We start from the raw sequence: 23,409 nt of genomic DNA on the forward strand, positions 1-23,409 counted from the left end.
TCCAAAATGCTAATGTACCCCATTACATTGAATGTTATATCTTTGGTACAAGAAAAACATATTCTACTCAAAACTGACTTATACAAAATTAGAGTAGTGCTTACTTCTGTTTTCACTAAATTCAGGTTAGTTTTAAAACTCTGGTTCATTTTCTTCTGATCCAAGTTTCTTCTTAGAAAGAAAGTATAGATCTTTAACTTTAGTTGTACTTAATTTTCTACATTAATGGGGAAAAATTAGCAATATATATTTACCTTCAAGATATCTCCAGACTTGAATAGTTCATGAGCAGGTAAAACCCCTCCGTGGCTGTCAGAGTGAGGAATGCAAATGTCGGGAACTGAGACAGAGGCGGTGGTGGTGGGCTGCCAATTAGTCATAACAAAAAAAGAAATATAGTCATTTTTTTCACTGTACATTGTACAAGTAAACACGTAGAAATTTTTTAGAAAAACATGAAGAAGCAAAAAATGTTCTGCAATCTCCACCAAGAGTTAAATTAACATTTGGGTCAGTATCTATCTCTACAGCCTTTTTAGAATGTAACTGCACATATACTTACGTATAAAAATGAGAGCATGTTTTTCATGTTCTCTTATATCTCAGTCTTAATATATCATATTTCCTCTTATTAATTTATCACATTCTACCTTCTAATGTTGTATCCCTTTACCCAGTGTGAGAGCCTGAGTTCTAATTCCTCTCCACCATCTACATGCAGTTGGCATCTTACATTTTACTTTGTCATATATTGTAAACCCCATAATTTATTGCTTATGTCTTTGCTTTAGACAATTAGCTTTTATATTCACCTTCATTTTCTATTTCTTTGTGTAGATCTCAGTGTCTACCTTGTGTCATATTCCTACTGCCCAGAGACCTCCCTTTAACATTTTTTTATTGCATGTCTGCTAGCAATGAATTTTCTTAGCTTTTGTTTATCTTTAAAAGTTTTTATTTCTCCTTGGTTTTTTAAAACATAATTTTACTGGGAATAAAATTCTCATTTGATATTAGTTTATTTTCGGTATGTATAGATGTCACTTGTTTGTTTTCAGGATTGCTTAATTTCTGATGAGCGGCCTCCTGTAATTACAGTATGACCTTTTTTCCTACATGAAATATGTCCTTTTTCCTCTGGCTACCCGCAAGATTTTTTTCTTTATCTTTCACTTTTGAGCTTAAAAGAACTGTGACATGGTAATTGGTCATTGTCTTCTGCAGTCAAGAGCATAAAGCCTTAGAGCGCCACTGAGCCTTAATGCACCCTGTAAAGATTGTTCTCAAAGTACATTTTGTCATCTGCTTGGTAGCACACTGCAGCTATTTTTTGCAAAGTTCGATTCTTAGGGTCATTTGATGAAAACTTGCCTATTTTTACCAGCTTTTTTCTTGTGCATAAATTCTTTTTTTTGGTAATTATGTCAGGCAAAATAGTGAGCAATAATATCACAGCAGTAATGGAGATTCCAAGGTAAAACGCCTCATTGATTGGTGCTCATCCATGGATTTTGTTCCAGGCTTGCTTGAGTTCCATTGCATTGCGAGAGGCCATCTGAAGGCTGTGCCCCAGGCTATTCCCACATCTGTTGGGCAAGAGTTCAGTGCTGAACTGGTTATATTTGTTTCCTGCGATTGGGAGAGGCTGGGTTTCTGTTGTCGGCATTGGAGAAGATGCAGTAGTTTCTCTCAGGACATTCTGCATGAGCGCTGGCATTGTAGCTACAGAGGTAGAGAACCCACATGATGTTGGAACACTGATGACCTTAGGTGGAGCTGGCTTAATGTTTAATAACGTGTTGATTTTCAAATCGTTAAACCACCGTGAGCTCTTAACATGGCAACAATACATGCCTCTATAAGACTGGGCTGCATTCTTTATGGTTAAAGACACATTCCCTTTCTAAATGATTCCATTTAGCTTTTAAGGCTTATTCTTCTGAAAGGTGACTCTATCCATGAGCCCCAATGAGTTGATTTGAGCGTAGAGACCAACCACAGCCCCAGCACATGGTTGTGACTTCACTAGCTGTTGAGGAGGTACAGGGTGGTGTGACATGCTGACCCATCACTCCACTCACTTGTACCTGAGGTGCTACAGTATCTGTCCAAAGTAGTATGAGGCTTGTGAAGGCTACACAAGGATGCATGATAGTATCATGCCATCTCAGCATGGCTCCTCCTTTATATCTTTAGTTATAGGAATTCTGTCCAGCTAGTCTTCAGGTGGTTCTCGGAGATGGTTGTTCTACAATTTACATGTAATTCTGAGGTGCTCCTTAAGTCAAGTTGTATTGGAACACAGCCACTGTTATTTCTGTGCATATTGTGTATGGCTGCCTTAGTGCTATAATTGTAGAGCTGAGTAGTTGCAATAAAGATTGTATGGCCTACAAAGCCACATATTTGCTACCTGGCCCTTTGTAGAAAAGTTTGGCTCTCCCTGGTCTGGAGTAATGATATGAGTCCCGTCCACTTCTCACCAGCTTTACCAAAACAGATTTGTTTCACTCATGTCTTTTTCTGATTCTTTCATTTAGTGAATTATTATTGATTTATACTTTAGCATCTAAGAATAATGGGATATAAAGAGTTCTTCAGACAGTAGAATGTGTAATGGCTAAAAGCATTGAACTGGAAAAGTTTATAGACAATACAGGGCAAAAAAGAACATGTTAAGCAACACTCCATGAGGACGCAGTCAGCCATGTCCAGAATGTAGACAATTGTACACAATAAATTACCCAGGTTTTTTCCCCAATAAATATATGGACATGGAAAAGAGGTAAAGTAATGCACCTGTGGAGATTAAGACACCTAAGGAGCAGTTCAACCTAGATGTAGACTTTCTTCTAATTTGAACAACCCAACTAAGATAATTGGAGATAATGGGAGAATTTGAACATTGACAGGGCCTTGGTGTTAATGAAGTTATTTATATTTTGTCAGTTATAATGGTGCCGTGATTTTTATAAATTGTAGTATTTGTGGATGAAATAACATGATTTCTACAATTTTTTCTCCTCTTCTTAAACTCCTTCAAGAAAAAAAATAGTAGGGAGTAAAGAAGAAGTAATATTGGCAAAAGATTGATAATTATTAAATCAGGGTGATGCTCTTTATGCTTTTCTCTGAAACTTTGTGCCTGTTTGAAAATTTTTATTATAAAGTGTTTTTTCAAACCATGAGTTTAAGTGTTGGATTTTAATTTGAATCCTGGTTTTGCTAGCTGTTTCTATATCTGTAAAATGGGCATATAATTCAAATTGTGTATGACATTGTGAGGATTATGGGAATTAAATAAGTTAGCAAAGAGTTTAGCACAGTGCCCAGGCCATTGGAAATGATCAATACCTGGTATCAATTATATTGGACCTGCTATAAAACAACAAAAATATAACCCCTTTTGAACCTAGTTCATTTATCCTGTAATTGATTTTTGTGAACAACAGCTCTTAAAACCATATTGTTGCTTCACGGGAATAAGGAGCTGAAAGAATATTTTTCACCAAATACACATATTTCCTTGGCAGTCTGAAAACAATCACAGCACCTATAAAGATGTATAGAGAAAGAACTATGGCTTCTAGATCATGACTGGAGTTTCAGGTTGTCCTAGCATTAGGGCTGTTTCTCCACAGTAGTAATTTAAAGCATAGTCAACTTTCTGTGATATTGCTTACAAATGCCTGTGAACACGTTTTAGCCCTACATACATGGGAAGTCCTGTGACTGTGCAGGAGTGACAGATTTCCAGTGTGTTACTATTGTCTCCTTTTGACACCTTGTGCTCAGTTGAACCCAGAGAAGGCTCTGAGGAACATGACACAGCTTGAACTCAGTCTGGACTGACTTAGTCAGCTACTCCCTGGTCAACCACTCATTAGCCAATATGTATCAACAAATTTGTAGGAAAATGCATTGACTTAAAGGTGCAGGATTTTAGAGCCAAAAAAAAATCATCCATCAATCTCCTCAGGTAAATAAAACAAGTGAGCTGGGACTCGACCCCACAAAGGAGCTCTCTTAAAACTTGTGCCCCTTTTTTTGGAGGGAGGTCCTTCTGAAGTCATTACTATCAGAAAGAAATGTTAGAAGCCTACTATTCAAAGTGTTTTTAAAAATAAGAAAAATAATAAAGACTGGTTAGGGGTGGTTTAGGAAGCAATATTTTGGTTGAACTGAAGATACCCAAACTGTAATTTGTTTCTCTTCTTCCACAGAATGACATCACTCCTTTACATGTTGCATCAAAAAGAGGAAATGCCAATATGGTAAAACTACTGCTTGATCGAGGAGCTAAAATCGATGCCAAAACGAGGGTAAGAGTGCAGTTTATGTACATGCTTATCTTTATTTTCAGGAAGTAGAAATACTTTTCCTAATGCATTTACACTGGCTCAACACTGGCTTTATTTTCATTCACTTGTTATAATCTCTTGGAAAATGACTGCTAAGTTTCTTCTCCTTAAAATGGGATAATCATATTTATAAACCTTTAATATGTGTATGGCTTTAATTATAGAAGCTAAGGTCTAAGGCCTAGAGTTTTAGTTGAGTTAAATTTTCAAGAATTTAATCACTGCTTGACACTGCAGGCTTAGCTCTTCAGTCCATTTTAGACTAAAACCAACATGTACCTAAAAACAAACCTATCTACCTTTGTGCACCGCTGGTAGGAATGTAAAATGGTACAGCTGCTATAGAAAACCATATTGAGGTTCCTCAAAAAAGCTAAAAATAGAATTACCATATGGTCCAGCAATTTCACTTCTGGGTACTTACCAGTGTAATTGATGGGGGAATGGTTGTTGCCTAGGGAACAAGAAAATGGGGAGTTGTTCAGTGGGTATAGAGTTTCAGTTTTGCAAGAAGGAAAAGTTCTAGAGATGTTATAGCAATGTGATTGAAGTTAACATTACTGAACTATATACTTAAAAATGGTTAAGAAGTAAACTTTATATTATTTTATATTGTGTGCTTTTACAACTAAAAATTTTTTAAATCTGCCTAGCTAGGTGTTTGGCAGGTTGGTTTTTTGGTGTGATGGATTGTGAGTGAGGAAAGAACTGAGACTTCGAAATCAAGCTTGAATCCCAGATTCTGAGCTTAGCTAGTTGACTTAGGTAGGCTATTTAACCTTCTGCATGATGTTTCTCTCTGTAAATAAAGACAGTGGTCATGGTGCAGCACTGTCATAAGATCAAGCTAATGTTTGTAAACTCTGAGGTATAAAGTCAGTCAGAAATAAATCCCAGTCATTGCTAGTATATCTCAGAGTCCCATCAGCATTTAACTTCTAACCAAGGCATTTTATTTCAACATTTCATGCATTTGTTACAAGGTCCGAGCAAGAGCCAGACTAAAAAAAAGGTGGTCGTGCCATAGACCTTCACCTGTCTAAGGACTTTGGATAGATTTCCCTGTCTTGTAATTGTCCCTCCCACAATCCTGTGCTTCCTCCTTTTCAAGAATCCTAATCTTCATGTTTCTAAAACTGGCCTGCTAACCTGAACTTGATTCCTGTAGCTCCTAAATTGACTACATCATTTATTCTGTACATTTATTTTCTCAACCAGTAAATGATTATTGAGTGCCAACTAGGGCCTGATTAGCGGGGTGATAGAACAAGACAAGGCAGTTTCCCTGCCCTCATGAAGCTGATGGGTAGTTTGTCTCCTGTATTCTAGCCCTAAGGTAGCCCAGCCATAGGTATTTGGCAGGAGACCCAGACTTCTTTTTCCTGATGACTATTGAACCTGAAAGCCATGTATGTATTTTGAAAGAAACAAGCTTTTTAGAAAGGAGTGAAGAAAGATGAGGGTTGACCTAAAAAGGACTGTCTGACTGGGAAAGTAAATTGAACCGACTTTGCATCATTTAATAAGAAGCAATCACCAGTAGATGAAGAATGCTAGAACCATTGCTTTAAGTGCCAGGGGTCTTCTGCTAAGTGTAGGCTATTTAAAGAAGCTGGAAGGAATGAAAGGGTCAGGGTTGCTCATCACAGGAGCTGAGGCATCATTTGTAAACAGAATCTTTGTGAAGAGAAGTGAGGGAGCTGCCGTCACGCAGGAAAGAGAAGCTTGAAGAGATGTATCTGGACGTCCAGCTGGGGTTTTAGTGGGTGTGTGGGTTAGAAATCACCTCATTTCTCCCTCTCTTGATACAGTCGTCAACCACTTGTCAGTCAGTTTGCATCATTCATCGAACACTTGCTGGTTTTGGCACAGAGAGAGAACAAAAGGGTCCCCAGGGAACCCTGCCCCACCTTTCTGGGGCGTGTGGTGCCATAGGGGAGGGCCGGGAGGAAAACACCGGCCGCTCTGGGGGTGCAAGTCTCAGAAATGAAATAACGCGCACAGGCGAGTTGATGGTGCAGCCGGGCTTGCGCGGCGCTTTGCGCCCCGGTTCTGAGCGGCTCTCTTCTTGTAAACGGGATGTAGAGTCCTTCCGAGGACCCACTGGGTTGTGACTTGGATTTACTTTCCTCCTGTGTTGTGTGAGTGACGTGTGAGTGGGCAGAGACTTGGAGAACCTGAGGACAGAAGAGCCTGTCATTCTCTTGTCCTGCGTGGGGTGAGGTGGGGTGGGGATGGGATGTCGATCAGATGCAGACTGAATTCCTGGCAGACTGTATGGGAGAAATGTAGTACATCCCCAAAATATGTGAACTATTTTGTGGTCTCCCCATCAAAGCTTCCCTTCTCACTTGCTGAAATAACTGAGTGATCGGGTGTGGGGGCTTGAAAGGGAGGGAGGCAGCTAAAAGGTCAGGAGGCCCTGGAGGCAAGCCTAAAAACAGAAAACAAAATTTTTCATAAATAAGCAGTGTAACCACGCAATCCGGTGGCTCTTGAGAGAATATTGTTATCTACCCATCTCCCTCCTACAAGGTACATGCTTCTGTTGGGGCTCCCTTGTTGCATCAAGAATCAGACCTGGGCCCAGCTGGGCGTGGCTCAGGGGTTGAGCGTCGACCTAGGATCCAGGCGATCGGGGTTCGATTCCCGGTCAGGGCACATGCCCGGTTGTGGGCTAGATCGATGACTCTCTCATCATTGATGTTTCTATCTCTCTCTCTCTCTCCCTTCGTCTCTCTGCAATCAATAAAGATTTATTTAAAAAAAAAAAAAGAAAGAAAGAAAGAAAGAAAAGAATCAGACCTGGTACACACACCAATCCAATCCCTGTAGAATCAAGAAAGATCTCTGGATTCTCCTCAGACGCCAGCACCCCAAGGGACCTCTTCCCTCGCTCTGTTCCCTGCTGGGTTGTTGACCTAATAGAGGATTCCATTTAAAAGCAGACTGTAAGGACCCTTCCACTCTAGGAAGTAACCTGAAAGGTGGTCAGAGTAACTTAGGTGGGAGCTGAGCTAGCGCTTACCAGCTGGAAAAGCAGGATGAGAGTGAATTTTATTTGACCCTCATGCCTGATCTCTAGTCTTAAGTGTGACCCTCAACTGACAAAATTGTGACCTCGGGAAAGTTTACCCTCCTGCATCTTACCTTCCCACCCATTACAGAGAAGTTGTCTTCAATGACTTCACAAGCTCTCCCAGCTAGTAGGGCACTGGATATTGTAACTTTAAGAATAATTAGTTACTGAGAAAGCCACAATGACACGTAATTGGGCAGTGTCACCAAGATGGAGTAGGAGACCCCAGCCTCTGTCCCCCCCACAAAGATCAGCAATTAAGCAGCTATCCACAAACAAAAACAGCTGTGCGAGAGCTGAGGAGTCCCCTTAAGAAACTAGAGTGACACCGTGGAATAAAAAACTTGAAATATATGCACAAAAAAGACAGGGTGACAGCTTCATTTTGCCTCTGTTATCCCATCCCGCAGACCATCACTGCTCAGTGCCAAGAGGGAACTCCGCAGCTAGAAAGAGTTCCCCTCACCAAGAAAGGGAAAATGGGAGAGTGGCCAGCTTCCTCAACCTTCAGGGGACCTCACAAAGAACCCATTCGGCTTCCCCACACCCAGAGACCGGCAAAGCCAAGATAAATAGAGATGGGAAGGAACAGAAAGAAGGGCAGGGCCTGCAGGATCAGCCATGCAGCGGGTGACAGCAGTTCCCTGTGACCTGCTCTGCAGAGAACTCCAGCAGCTTTCTCCCCTGAAGTAACCACTGGCCAGCACAGCTGCCACGGACCCCTGCAGATTTCACCAGTTTGTGCCCCACAGATACTCACATTCACAGACTCCAGCCACCTGAGTCCCTCCCTGCTCCCTACACACTCCCAACACCCGCACCCCCACCGCCAGAGCCAACAAGGAAGGGAATTAGAAAGCGATCTTTCTTTCCTTTATATATAAGTGGCAGAAATGAATTCTTGATCTGAAAAGGAAATTGCATGGTACAATAGAAGGAATCCAATCCCTTTGACGGACGCAGGCCTGAGGTTAAGTTCTAATCTCAAGCATTTACGTGCATGTGACCTCGGGTGGGGACATTAATCCTCTGGAGCAGCTTTCTCATCTATAAATGAACTTCCCATCCATTCTCACCAGTTGTAGAGATTCAGGAAGATCACAAGTATAAAGCGCCTGTGACAGTAGAGGGGTTTCAAAACATGTTATTTCCCTTCCTCTTAGGGCCAAATCTACAACTGCCTAACACACACAACGTGAGGATACAGTCAGAATGTTTAGTGAAAAACACGGATGTGAGAAAAGCTACTAGACTATAATCGATGCTCTTTAATTTACCTGGTTGTCATCATAACTCTCCTCTCCAGAGCACTGCCTGCTTTTCCTTTGTTTTCCATTTTCAATTAAAGATCACGTCCTGCCTTACATCCATGATATAGAAAAAGTATATGTCCACAGAGCTCTCTCTGTTCATTTCCTTTTTCTTCTCCAGATTCAGTTTTTTGCTTAGAAGAAAGAAAAGAAAGGAAACCAGAGGCTATAAATCAAAATAAACATGGCTCTTTTTGACAGTATTTCCCAAGTCATGAATTTGTGTCAATCCAATTTGGGCTTTGAACGAATTCAACCTGTTACGGACATATTCTGGCTTCAGTATTCCTAGGTGTGATGCCTTGATGCCCTGCTCCGCACTTCTCAGACAAACCATATGCGAAAGAAAGTCTTTTTGGCCTTTGAGTGTGCAAGGTTATGCTCTTAGGCTAACAAAAGGGAGCATTCTGTCCAGCCCGTAACGGGCAGCTCCCCACCTCACTAATAAGATTGCTGTCACCGAAATGAAATATGAGCTCCGGCCGAGCCAGTTTGCCTTGCCTCAGAATTCTGCCCAAGGGAATACTTGTTCATTATGTTAGTGCTTTAAAAATCAGGGGAATTGGAAAAAAATTACTAACTCCATGCAATTTCATTTCCCTCCCATACTGTTACTATGGCAACTCTCTTTCTCTCTGCCTAAATGCATATGCTGCCTTTCTTGAGGCAGCCTCCCTTGAGCCCCAAGAATTGCCTTTGTCAAGCATTTGTGAACGGAGGTCAATGCTGTTGTGTGCAGGTGAACTGCTTTTTGCACCAGGACCCATTCTAGGTGACACTGTATATTAATTGTAAATTTCTACGGGTTGAGAGCAGATACGAATCCTTATTTTGTATTAGAAAATACATTGATCTAATTTTAGGGAAAGGAGTAAACAGTTAACTGCTATGTTGTAAAATACTACAATATTCACAGTAGCTCTTTTTTAGAAAAACTTATATTATTCTGAATTAAAAAGAGGAAAATATCTTATTTAAAGCAAATATCCTGATATTTCTCTTATTCTCTTAACCTAAGAGCTAAAAAGACTGAGTCATATTCTTTAGTCTAATCCCAATTTACAAGTCACTTATCTATTGAAGATTTTATGTTTTCTGGAAGGTAAGACAAGTTATTTTAATAGTGTTTCTGAAGTATAAAATGAGTCTAGCCTTAAACAAAAAGGGAAACAAGAAAAGGAATTTTGGGCCCAGCAAGTGTGGCTCAGTGGTTGAGCATCGACCTAGGATCCAGGCGATCTTTGTTCGATTCCCGGTCAGGGCACATGCCTGGGTTGTGGGCTCGATGCCCCGTCGAGGGCATACAGGAGGCAGCCGATCAGTGACTCTCTCTCCATTGCTGTTTCTATCTCTCTCTCTTCCAATTTTTAACCAACTAACTAGAAAACATTTTTAAAAGACTAAACCAAAAACCCACTTATTCACTCTCTATGTTTATTCATTCACTCGGTCACTTTGTGAAGCAACTTTCATAGACATGGTACTGAGCTACCTTCTTTCTGAGATTTAAATCTCCTTTCAACAACTAATCTTGTCCTCAGAAGCATGCCCACAAATAACTAAAATACCAGGTAAAAAGCTATAGGTTCCCCCAGAGTGGTACAGATAAAATAAGGTAGACATCCTGAAGGGTAGAATAGTTATGCCTGATTTTGGAACAAGATTCAAAGAAACACTGTACTTGGAAACAGTGGGGATTTGGATCTTGGGGAAAGTGTAAAGAAACCTTCCAGGTACATGAAGTAGTGTGGGGAAAGCAGAAAGACAAGAAAATGGTAAGCTTTGCCAGGCCCTGCAAAAAGGAGTTTGTTAATTGGAGATAGATGTGAAGGGAATAGGGCAGGCCAAGGGTTGCAGGGACTGATATTTGTTAGAAAACTTTCCATGATAACCTGAGGAATTTAGACTTTGCCTGAGGCATGAGAGATAGATATTGAAGATCTTTTGAACGCACAGGTATTATAATCAGAACAGTGCTTTAGGAAAGTGAATGATAAGTCACACCTATTTCAAAGCCAAAGAAATTAATTCAAAATTTAAATACTTTAATTTTTTTTCCTCCAAGATAGGTATTAAGTAAAGTCAGTGCCTGCTGGTTTCCCTCTTTTTTTTTTTTAAATGAAATAAGTGTGAATCACTAAATGGCAGGTACTTTTCAGTCTCACTGGATCAACTGGAATTATCTCCATCTTAGTGACTCTGAAAACAGTGATGCTAATTAAAGATCTTACATTAACTCTAGATACCAGTTTTTCACTGACCTGTGAAGGTCCCAACAGCCTGGCAGGCACCGCCTGGGAGCCAGGCAGTCGTGACACCTTTCCTGCGGGGATCCTGGCTATTTGAAGAGCCATGTACCTTTGAAAAGTGCCAGAGGACATTTGCAGAAGATCCAAAGGCCGTCAGCCACTTGTAATCAATGTTAAAAATACTGCAAGTAAAGCTACAGTTGAAAGAGCTGTGCTTCAGGTGGCTCTTTTGCAGTTCAGCTAGGAAGTTCTCTTGGGGAGCTGGCCAACGTTATCATCGAAACAAGGCGATACGAGGAACAGTGGCTGGAACGGTAGCACTTCACAGCTGTCCCACTGATGAAACAGGTCACTTTTCCTAACCGAGTCTCCAGAGTCTATACGTTTTTAATAAGTAAAAAGTATAAAGATCAAAGGTAGCAGCTTGAGAATGTGGATAAAGGAAGGCTAAGAGTGGCTGAAAGTTTGAGTAGAGGGTCTTTGCCTTAATAACCCTTCCCAAGACATCCCTCGATTGCCTCTCACAGTCAGCGCTGGCCTAGCTCTGAATTGTGACCTTGGATGAATAATTTAACCTCTTTGAAACTTAGTGTCTTCATTTATAAAATGAAGGTTATACCTTCCATCAGGGGCAGTTGTGAAGATAAAATGATACCATATCTTGGATTTACTTCAAAATAATATAAGAAAGAAGACAAGCCAGGCAGGATGTTAATGAATCAAGACTGATCCTTACGCAACAATTGTTGACACTGAGAACCAGATACCTAAAAGCTCATTACACTGTTTGGTCTACTTTAGTTTGAAATATGTTTGAAATTTTCCACAATTAAAAAAACAATTTTTATGGATGAAATCAGTCAAACTGTATGTCTATAAGGAATGGTATATTTCAAAAGACTAAGGAGCTGAGATTTTGTTCTTAGATTGCCAAATACTTTGAATTCCATAAGTAGCATTTTGCTTTGGGGAAGATTATTTTCAAGGATAAATGAGTTGGGCTAAAATTTTTTCCTGTGTGATCATAATTTGAAAATGTCTACACATATTCTGTCACATCTTAGAGCCTACTTATGACAAAAATGAAAGAAACAAATTTGACCTTTAAGTTCATAAAAGATAACCACATTGAGAATGTGAAATATTTTTGTTAGAAGGGAAATGTGACTATTGTTATTTTTCCTTCAGGTATTTTCAGGTTTACATTACTGGGAAAACATTTGGACTGCATGGCATTTTTTATTTGTTCTCAGATTTTATTTTATTAACAAAATGCTGTTTCCAACTTGAAAGACTGCTCTGTTGCTTTACCTTGGCTTATAAGAGCAAACGTTTTAAATCAGCAAAAAAGGCAGAGTGTTTAAACATACTCAAACAGTGTTTAAGGAATTTTAATTCTATAGAGATTTAGCTAGTAGTTTAGAAATAGGATTGATTATACATTAGGATAATTGGGCTTACTTTCAAGAACTGCTCACACAGTCTAGAAAGTGGTTTGAATACAGTGAATCACATTTTGATGTGTTTTGGAAAATGTGACTTCCCGTGGGGTAGGTGTTGTCAACCACAGGAATCTCCAAGTTGGGGAATAGATAAGCTGGGGTATGAAAAGTTCTCCGTAGGGTTTAGGGCCACTTAGATAGTTTAAAGTGAATGACTTTGCACTTCCTTGCTAATTTTCCTTTCCCACCTATTCTTTAATTCAATTGTTCTCTTCTAATATGATAGAAGGGTCTAACTTTCTAACTCTCGCCAAGAGTGCAAAAACCTTTGAGGGTGAAGAAGGGATTGTGAAAGGGGTAAAGGGAAGGTTCAAAATATTGATGTCCTGTTAAGAACTACATGACTGTGATGATTAGGTAACATACTCTCCTGCGTATTGGATGGTTACAAATTCTGCTGCCAACAAAAATGAAGGACCCAATGAAGTTGTCTTACGATGGATCATTAAAAAAATCTTTGGTGAAAGATTATTAAGTGATTTTGGCATGTAATTCAGAAGGACTTCAGAGAATTAGTGATAATGCTGTAACAAAACTCCATTTACTTATGTATGCAGATAAGATTTCTGAGCACTAACATTTATCAAAGCAAAAACTGGGATCGTATTGATGCTAAACCATTTTAGCAATAGGTAATATTCATTAGCAGATATGTGAACTAGTTGTGAAAAAATATATCTCATCAAGAGAGGAATTTTTAATAAGTTGTCACCCTTGTTTAATAATCATAAAATTTATAATGTATTTTTGATGTTTGATCAATTGTGTTTGAATAATTATAATTTCAATCAGGAGATTTCTTTTTGATACTTAAAGCTTATGTTCTCAGGAAACCTATAAACCTTTTTTAAATTTAAGTTTATATATTTTCATGGCAGAGAAATATGGTAATCAATAAAAACACTCAAGCATAAAATTATATTACATTAAGATAAAATTGTGGGGGAAGTGGTATAGAAATAAAAATGCAAGAGGAAAAAATGGCCAATGTAAAATTCGTATTACAAATTCCTATTTTCAAAGTTTATTTGTGTATTTTTTAAATGGTGGATATCAATTTACTTAGAGTATTTAGACTCCATTGGATATTCAAGAGTAGTTGAACAGTTATATCTTTAAATGTTAGTATCCTACTATGTGGGAAATTGCACACTTTGCAACTGCTTAAACCTAAGAAAAAATTTAGTTCTCATTAAAATACGAAATTATTGTACCCGCTGTGTAAGTAAATGCTTGAAGCTCACTGGTCCACAGCATGTTGGATGATGCACTGAATCTTGAAGAAATACTCTGCATTTATAAAAACTCTCACTGAAGCTAATTGAAGGTGTTGCCTTTTGCTCAACAGGACGGTCTGACGCCGCTGCACTGTGGAGCCAGGAGTGGCCATGAGCAGGTGGTGGAAATGCTGCTCGATCGAGCTGCCCCCATTCTTTCAAAAACCAAGGTACTTTCTTCCTAGGTTTGGGGGTCTTAGGCTGTATTTAGCTTTGAATTCCTTTACTGGTTATTTAACCCAGCCTTTTGAATTATGTAGAAAATGCCATCGTTTCAATTTAGCAGTTAGAGTGTCTGTGTTCACCAAATCTTTGCAGAACCTCAAACTCAGTTTAGGTTTATGAAGCCTTTAGAAATGAAACACTACCACAAGGCCATTTGTGTGTATTTTGTTTTGTGTGGGTTTCTTTTTTATCAGGAGCACTTAGTGCTTGATTTTACTCTATGAAATTGTCGTAGCTCAGAAATGATAGCTTGTTGGGGAAGGAAAGACTATAAGATTTAAATTCTCTGAAGTCTGGGTACTGACTCTCTTTCCTCAGCCTCTTGGTTTATTTCTTGAGAGTTTACAGACTAGCAAAGAGGCCAAGGATGTCATCTGACTGATAAAGAATGGAGACTTGGGAAAGACTGCCCTTTGATTGGTGCCACAGGGAAAGGACACATACCTGAAAAGAACAAGAGGATTGCCTGGGGGGAAAAATTGTTTTACTAAGTGTCTTCCAGGTTTTTTAATGGTAAAACCATTTGACACTATTTGAAAAGGGGACTATTTGTAAATAAACTTTGAAACTATCTCATAATCACTACTTTTTTTATTAATAGATGATTTTGGAAGCTCTATTAAGCTTTATAAAGAGCCTTAATCTCTAAACATTTCCAGAACAACAAAAGTGCACGTTGCTCCTGTTTGCACACTAATCGGTGTGTCCCATGCAGACAGACAGGGATGCGGCGGTCTCCACTCTGCCAGTCATTTGAAAGGCAGAGTTTCAGTGGGCAAACTGCCAGAGGTATCATTCTGCAGAATTAAACAGTCACAGTTTTTTATTGTATGTGCTGACATCTGGGCCTTTTGAGTGCTGCTCATGTAAACCCCTATTCGTTCTTTTTCCTATAGTCCATGTCTATCTTCTTTCCACCCACTGCTGTCTTCTGAGCCCCAGCATCTCTCGCTGAACCACCGCAATAGCTTCGTTACTGATCCCCCATTTCTCTCCTTGCTTCTTTACAATCCAGCTCCCATTTTGCAGTCAGAGTGGCCATATGAACTGTCAACCAAATCATGTCCACCTCCTGCCTAAAAACCCTCTGGTTAATTCCCGTTGCTCTCTTTAAAATTCATTTTTATTTTATCGAAGCAATATAGGCAGAGTTAAAAATCAAACCATTGTCTCCTCCTTTTTCTCCTGTTGTTCATCTCATTATCTATTTGGATTTGTTTTTTTCCTGAGAAGTCTCCTTGGTTTTTTCTTCTGTGCTTTGAATATTCAGGAACATTTTCTCACCCTCTGATAGCTTCTTTTCTTCAAGTACCCAGTTTTTGTTTTATGAAAACAATATTTTATCTTACCTTTCTGAGAACATTGAAGGTAACTTCTTTAATGTAATTTTTCTGCCTCTTATATGTCCACCATTCCTCAGGCTTCTTATTTTCACTTGCTGGCTTTGGCTCACTCTTTCATGGTGGGGGTTTCTCACAAATGTCTATGCCCAACCGAAGTCTCGGGCACTAGGGTTTGAGTGTAGGCGAGCTCTGCTCAGGCGTGTCAGGTGCTGGCAGGTTGGGGGGGGGTCCTCTGATGTCAGGATTTGGTGTCCTTTTCCCAGGAAGTTCTGGTTTTTTTTGAGAGACAAATCCTCCAACCTTTTGTAGTGTACACCTGTGCGAAGAATTTACAGCAGTGAGTGTCAACTGTGTTCCTCTCATGGCACACGTGAACTAATTAACAAAATTCTGCAGCACGCCAAAATATATTTGCCAATTTTGACCCCAAAAATAGGTATAATTTTGATTTGTTCACACTGGATGGCTATTGTTTTGCTGGCTGTTGTCACTTCTTTATTTGACTGTCTAAGGAAAAGAGGTCAGTGCCCCTGACTATATAGTCAGATATTGCATGTTTTAAAAATTCTTGTGGCACACCGGTTAAAAATTACTGGTTTACAGTAAGGAAAAGGAAAGGGGCCTGTCAGTGTCCCTGTCCTGTAACATACTTTAATCATGACAATGATAACTGATACTTATAGAATGACTACTGCATACCGGGTTCTAAGCACCGCATATATTAACCCATTGAATCCTCACAATAACTCTATAAGATACTAATATTACTATTATACCCTTTTTAAAGATTAGAAATCTGAGACCCAAGGAAATAAAGTAGTTTCCTCAAGCTATCTCAGCTAGTGGCAGAACAAGAATTTGAACCCAGGCAGTCTAACCAAAGGCACCATACACCTACACTATGAGCACCTGTTCTCAGTCCAGAGCCTCACCACTGCTCTCTGCTCTCCCTGGGCCCCCGCATCCAGTTTCTCTGGTTCACTTTCTCCAGAGACTAAGCTTCTGGTTTCCTGCAAGATACAAGGGGGCAGGCATCTGGCTTTGCTGGGGTGGAAGGGCCTGGAGAGCCGACAGCTCTGTACACAGGTGAACTTCTCCTACTTTGGGCACGAAGCCTCATCTTTATCTCTCGAGGTACTGTGTGTCCATAGCCCCTGCCTTTGGGGCAGTTGAGAGGTAAATCAGGGGTCTTTAGTACACCAAGTGGCATGCTGGAGCCAGACGTTGAGCCTGTTGTGTACATCTCTTCCCAGCTCCATATCCACTAGCTTTATGTTGATAGTTTGAAATTGGTCGCTGTAGGTCTTTCCATCAAGGAGACTGGCAGATACTGCGTGTCAGGGCTTTCTTTTCTGAAGAACTGCTATTAAACATTTATCAGCACACCACTGATTATACCTCTCCGCAGACACTTAGGACTCGGCCTGTCTTCTGCTGGATAAGCTACACACTTCTCTTCTCTTTCCATATTCCTAATTTTGTAGACATTGCCCATCTATTTTAGTTTCCTTTCCCATGTGGGAGTGTGTGCGTGCATGCACACACAGGTACATGCCCCTGTGGATTTTACCTTTCAAAATCCTTTAATGCTGAGCATTAGTGAGCATTTGGGAAAAGATGGGCAAACACACCTCACGTCTACCATGTTTACCCGCAAGCTTCCCCAGTCCTGAAAATAAACTCACCTTTCTGCCTTATCTCCTCTCTTTGGGCTCTTTACCATCTTCCAGACAACTAGCCTTAGCCTTCTTTCACATCCTAAAATACACCAAGTTTGTTCTCATTTCCTGTTCTCTTAGACAGAATTCCCTCAGCTTGTCCCAGATCTCTGCAACCTCGACACATTTTCAACTCAGATGTCTTCTCAGAGGCCTTCTTCGTCGGTTTGCGTGTTTGCTGTCTCTCTCTCTCTCTCTCTCTGTCCATTAAAATGAAAGCAAGAACCTTGATTAATTAAGTGTGGTACCCCAAGCACCTAAATTGGTGCCTAACACATATGGTAGACCTTCAGTAAATATTTGTTGAATAACTATTAAGTGAATAAATGCATTCCTAACTTTAAGACCATCTGTCTAATTCTTCAAGACTCATCTTTCTGAACTAAGAAAACCCATCACAATGGATCCATATTTTCAGCTTGACGAAGGTGCCCTGTGTAATAAGACCCCTCTCCACAAGGCAAATGATCTTTACTTTCTTCTTGTCTTTCCCCAGTCGCCTGTTACCCGCTCATGTATCATTATTTTTGTGTATCATTACAAAATCTTCTTTTACAGACATTCCTTTCCTTTTCCACTCTCCCTAAGTCACTTGTCCTCTCAGATTTTGTTTTTTTTTTGTTTACTGCATGTTTCCCTCAAAGACTGTGTCAAAACATAAAGCAAAGGACTGTTTTGGCAGGAAATAAATGAGTGCATATGCTCGGTCGGGGGTGGCAGTATTGCAAATGAGAAATATTCCCATCCTTTTTTGCACCTTAGTTTCTACTTTGGTTCAAAGTGTTTGTAGGGTATTTTTTAGGCAGAAGTATCCTGACGGACATTGTATGAAGTCTTTAAATTTACATAAACATTTATTGAGCTCTTTCTATACATGCAAGCTCTCTGCTGGCCAATATGGGGAAATTATAACCCATGAACTTGCTGTCAGGGAACACAAATAGTTGAAATACATGGCAGTGCATGCATGATGCCATGAGAGTGGCCGGGGAAGGCTTGCATTTTTTTCTTATCTTGAACTTCTATTTTATGTTATTCATAGATAAATTGGGGGAAATAACTTGGCCTAGATTCAGAAATACTCGGTTCATCAGTGCGGAATTAACGTATCATTATTTTCAAAGTTGACTGATGATCACTTTTTTGGAGGCTGAATTTTCTGTCACTTTTTCCCCCTTAAAATATGTTAAATTATGTTATAGTAATTAACAGAGCCTTCCTTGATCGTTGGATTCTCTAGGAATTTCCCAGATTCCTCCAATTTGCTTACATATTTAAAGGAAACATGCTCGAAAAGACTAGCATCTTACTTTTTAATAATTTTTAAACTACAGCTGGTGTACAATATTACATTAGTTTCAGAATGACTTCTTAATACCTTGTTTTTGCCTTCATTAGGAAACATGTACTGAATACTAAGTGCCACTCTAATCTTTTTAAGGTTTTATTTATGTTTGAACCCATTCATGTCTTCTCTCAGCTCGTCCAGTGAATTTTGTATTCATTCCTGTTGCTCATAATTAACTGTCATGAACCCAATCGATTTAACCTGGCTGAGGCAAGCGTTAGTTAGTGGCTTGGCCGGTGCCTTGCCTTTCCCACCATAGACACAGGGGGGCGCTAGATTGATGGAAAAGGAGAGACTTCTCCTCTCTACATTGAAGTGAGATGAAATGTGTTGTAAGCAGAACTTAAGTTCACCGAATCAGTGCAGTATTGAATATCAAGTATTAGTAACTTGTGGGACAAAATAAAAACTAGTCTAATGAACACCAATCTGTTCCTGCTTTTGTTTTATCTTCTTTAGCCTTCAAAATTAAGAATACCAATTCACTGGGAATGCAGTAAATAATGGATTTTAGTGCAATGCATACCTTTTAAATCAGAAAAAGAAGTTATCTTTGAAAATTTGTTTCTGTTCGTATAAGGAGTTAGAGGACTTGTTTTAAAAGTAGCTGTAGTTCTAAACAGTTGTCAAAACCTTTTTAAAAATGGAAAGTATTTCCATGTGAAAAACTGGACTTTTTATCTGCTCATATTTGTCCTGTATCTTGTGTTGGCACATTTTTTATTAAAGGTAAAACAATAAACTCTGATTTTCTTGTGTGTTCCAGAATGGATTGTCTCCATTGCACATGGCCACCCAAGGGGATCATTTAAACTGTGTCCAGCTCCTCCTCCAGCATAACGTGCCTGTGGATGACGTCACCAACGACTACCTGACCGCCCTGCACGTGGCTGCCCACTGCGGCCATTACAAAGTCGCCAAGGTTCTCTTGGACAAGAAAGCTAACCCCAATGCCAAGGCCCTGGTGAGTGGCTCAGCCAGCAGGCCCAGCCTTTGTTGCCTCGCGGACAACGTGCTACCTGTGTGTGTGGAGGGATTGCCTTTCAGGAGGTGAAAATGGGAGGTCTAATGAAATAAAGTGACCTTCTCATCAGCTTTTTCAAATATACTTCTGGGGAATCTATAAAACCTTCTATTTCCGTCATAAACAACGCTTGTCGGGTTCAATCGTTAACACCCTTTAGGGTCACACTAATAACTCTCTTATGTAAATGAAACCCAAAGACGATACAGGTGTAAAAGGGCTGAGGTGGTCAATCTTATCTTACTGTAAGTAAAGTTATAATGGAGTGAATTAAAAGTTTCTTCTGAGGCCAAACAAAACACTGTACCTTGAACATGGGAAGTCTAGGAATGTATGAGCTAAAATTTTACATTAACCATGTGAGTTAATGAAGTGTTGCCTGCCATCTCCTTTTCCTACTGACACAAAGCTCAATTTTGGTCTAGTCTGTAGTCTTAACTCCTGAGTCTTAACTCCTGTGTATTATAGTTTGGTTTTCTCAGCAAGATGGTGTTTGCTGTCTTAGAAAAATAAATGGTCCCAGTTTAGTAAGCTGTTTAAATTTAGGTCAGAATAAGCACCCATGTTTAGGAAAAACTAAATCACCAAATGCTAGGGAGAACCAGAGAGTGTACGGATAATTTTGAGGTGAAGGCTGTCATCCAGTCAAGCGCTTTAGGAAGGGCCCCTGCTCCTTCGCAGCACCTGCGGTCGCCCTGACTGAGTGGATCCTGCTGCCTGGCTCTGAAATGCAGAGTGGGGGGGAGAAGGGAGAGGAGCCCCTCAGAGCCCAGGCAGCTACGTGGCCATAGTAATCCTAAGAGCTTTTCTCAGCAGCATTTCAAGAGCTCTTGACCTGCCGGGTATATCAAACATATCTTAAAATTCTGAGAAGGGAGAAAAGTAAATTAGCAATCATGACTCATTTTCCATACGAGAAAAACACACACCTTAAAACAGGGTGTAGCCTCTCACTGTCATTTTCCTCCGACTCTGAAGATTTCACAACACTTAAAGGCTGTAGCCAGTCATCCTGGCATGGACTATGGCCAGGTAAATGGTCTCAGAGTGTCCACAGAAGCACCTGCTGCAACTTTGACTGAAGCTTTTACAGTGGACCTCGGTATATTATAGTTTTCCGTGGCGCCTAAAATATACTCATGGTCTCAATTATGAGGCAGTTAAAATTTGGTAGGTGATTTGTTGAAAAGCAGGTTCTTTTATCAGATTAAATATTAAACCAAATGATCCAAGTAATGTTGGGTTGTTTAACTTTCTGCTTCCTTGGATTAAGCACCTACTTGAATCTTGAAGCTGGAGGGAATGAAAACATTCTAGAACTGATCTTGTAGTTGCCCTAAAATGTAGCAGAGAAGTCAGAATAGGCATTGGTGACATTTTGCCTTTGAGAACAAGTGTCTGGGTCAGCTATTTTTAGTCCATGTTTGAAATGAGGTATAGGAGGGATATATTATTTGGAAGTGTTAATTCCAAAATGAAATTATCTAAGGGAATAGTATGACCATTTTGCCTTAGCTCCCAGGGACTATGACCAAAAACTCACAATTACCAGGGCACCTTGTGTTCCTAGGACCATCTAGACTACCTGGGCTTCCAGGAAAGAATCTACATTCTGTTTAGCACCACGTTGTTATTGCTGTTTTCCAAATCTTTACACAACATCACTTCAGCAGAAATATTTTACCACACTCAGTGGAATTGGATTTCAATGGAATGCAGTCCAGTAGATACGTTTCTTTGTCCCTTGCAGAATGGCTTTACCCCTCTTCATATAGCCTGCAAGAAGAATCGAATTAAAGTAATGGAACTCCTTCTGAAACACGGTGCATCCATCCAAGCTGTAACCGAGGTGAGAGGAGTAGGCTTTCTCGGGACCCCGGGTACTGAAAGGATAGCCTCCACAGCTGGAGTCCCAGTGTCACCCGATGACAGCGAGTTTTGCTGCGTGTGATTGCCACAGACTGCTTTCTGAGCCTTTCACCCAGGGGCTGCCAGTCCTGAGGAGAGCAGACACGAGTGTGAGTGGATCAGTGCACTTACATCACTGACTGGAAGCATAACCCCAAACACAGCTTCATGCTCCAGGGAGAGTGACTCCATCACTGAAAGCATGATTTATATGAAATCCTAAAATGCAAGGCTTCTCAACAAGTGTGAGTTTGCCCGCAAGGGACATTTGCAATGTCTGGAGGTATTTTCAGTTATCACAACTGGGTGGTGCTGCTGGCATCTAGTGAATAGAGACTAGAGATGGTACTAAACAGTTTACAATGGACAGGATTGGCTCCCACTACAAAGAATTATCTGGCTCAAAATGTGAAACATGTGAAGGCTGAGAAACCCTGCATAATAGAACCCCTGTTCATAAACTGAGGATTGCGCTCTAAAAACTCAGAGTTAATGAAATACAGAGTTGCTGAAGTTAATGAAGGACTAGCTCTAGGTTTCTTTTGTACAAACCAATACAGAACTCAGAAAAAAGATCCTTCAGGATCAGGGCTGAGCCTTCAACACAGCAAAGAAATCCTGGCATCTACCCCCCAGACTCATCCCATCCCCCACCCCATCCTAGCACGCTGGTCCCCATGGATTCTAGCCATCAACATGTCCCTATCCTGGACACCCTTTTGTTCACCTCCCCCCACCCCCAGGACCATAACCTACTCCTGAGCATATTTCCGTCAAAGCACTTATTCAGCCCTGCTGGTGTGGCTCAGTGGTTGAGCATTGACCTATGATCCAGGAGATCTCAGTTCGATTCCCATTAAGGGCACATGCCCAGGTTGTGGGTTCGATGCCCAGCAGGGGGCTTGCCGGAGGCAGCCCATCAATGACACTCTCTTCACTGATGTTTCTATCTCTCCCTCTCCCTTCCTCTCTCTGTAATCAATGAAGGTATATTTTTAAAAAAAACCAAAAATACTTATTCAGCTGGTTTACTTATGCCCCAACCATCCCCCTGCCCCCTAGAAACTGCAGGCTCCTTCTGAGCAGGCAGGAGTCTTACCAGTGTTTATGTGCCCACAGTGCCTGGCCCATAGGAGATCATTCAGTAAAGGTTGTTGAATGCATCAACAGAGACAGTGGGATTTGAAGCAAACATAAAAATTGGGATCTAGTCTAGTGATTATTATATTACCTCAGTCTCTTATCTGCAAATGAAATACTTGCCTTGATTTGTAACACTCACGATTTTTAAAATAGTAAATGGTTGAAAATATTAATATTGATTTACTCTTATCAGTCTTATGGCTTCATAGTATTATTTTAATTATAAAATAATAAGTTCTCAGTGCAACCCCTTGTAAAGATGAGAACGCTCTCTGAAATAGAAGTAGATTTTTGACTGATGTTTGAATAAATGTCCATAGATGTCAGCCGGTGAGGAGAAGGTTCCACTGCCATCCCTGTGCCCCCACGAGCTCTAAAAAGCGGTTTAGACCAGCATGAGGGCTTCACCTTACACACGTTTTGACTGCTCCCCCTGCTGATGGAAAAAAGGCTCCAAGTTACAACAAAAGTCTCCTTTTTCCTGAGTTCCCACTATTTGAAGTCTGGGAAACCAGAATTCTTCCTCTTCTGTCTTTTACCTCGCTTATACCCTAGAGAATTACTGTTACTTTTTTTTTTTTTTTACATTTTTCAAATTTCTGTTGAGATCTGTTATATCTTTCTCCTTTTAAAAAAAAAATCAAGTCAGCTTTTTCTAGCCATTTTACTTATTTTTACCAAATTAGGGTGTTCATGTTGTAAGTGGAATTACATTCTGAAAAATTAAAAAGGGAACCATTTCATATAAAAAGCAGAAGTGTTACGGTGTGTGTGTGTGTGTGTGTGTGTGTGTGTGTGTGTGTGTGTGTAGGCTTTGAACCAAACTTAAAAATGAAGGTCTAGTCTACTGACCATTATATTTGCTTTAATTATATCACCTTAATTTATAATACTTATATTGTTAAAAATTAAATAATTTGAC

General features: G+C 40.1%; 1 protein-coding gene across 16 annotated transcripts in view; it reads left to right on the forward strand.

Annotated features, from left to right (window-relative positions):
* ANK3 (ankyrin 3) overlaps positions 1-23,409 on the forward strand; it is a 530,179-nt gene that overhangs the window by 369,383 nt on the left and 137,387 nt on the right. For all 16 annotated transcript variants that reach the window (XM_081157598.1, XM_081157588.1, XM_081157600.1 and 13 more), the window contains 4 exons: positions 4,224-4,322; positions 13,850-13,948; positions 19,179-19,376; positions 21,187-21,285. In XM_081157598.1, coding sequence (XP_081013724.1) covers positions 4,224-4,322; positions 13,850-13,948; positions 19,179-19,376; positions 21,187-21,285 — 495 coding nt within the window. The remainder of the gene's footprint in view (positions 1-4,223; positions 4,323-13,849; positions 13,949-19,178; positions 19,377-21,186; positions 21,286-23,409) is intronic.

Source organism: Miniopterus schreibersii (assembly GCF_964146895.1).
Source record: "Miniopterus schreibersii genome assembly, chromosome: 14".
Lineage (NCBI taxonomy): Eukaryota > Metazoa > Chordata > Mammalia > Chiroptera > Miniopteridae > Miniopterus > Miniopterus schreibersii.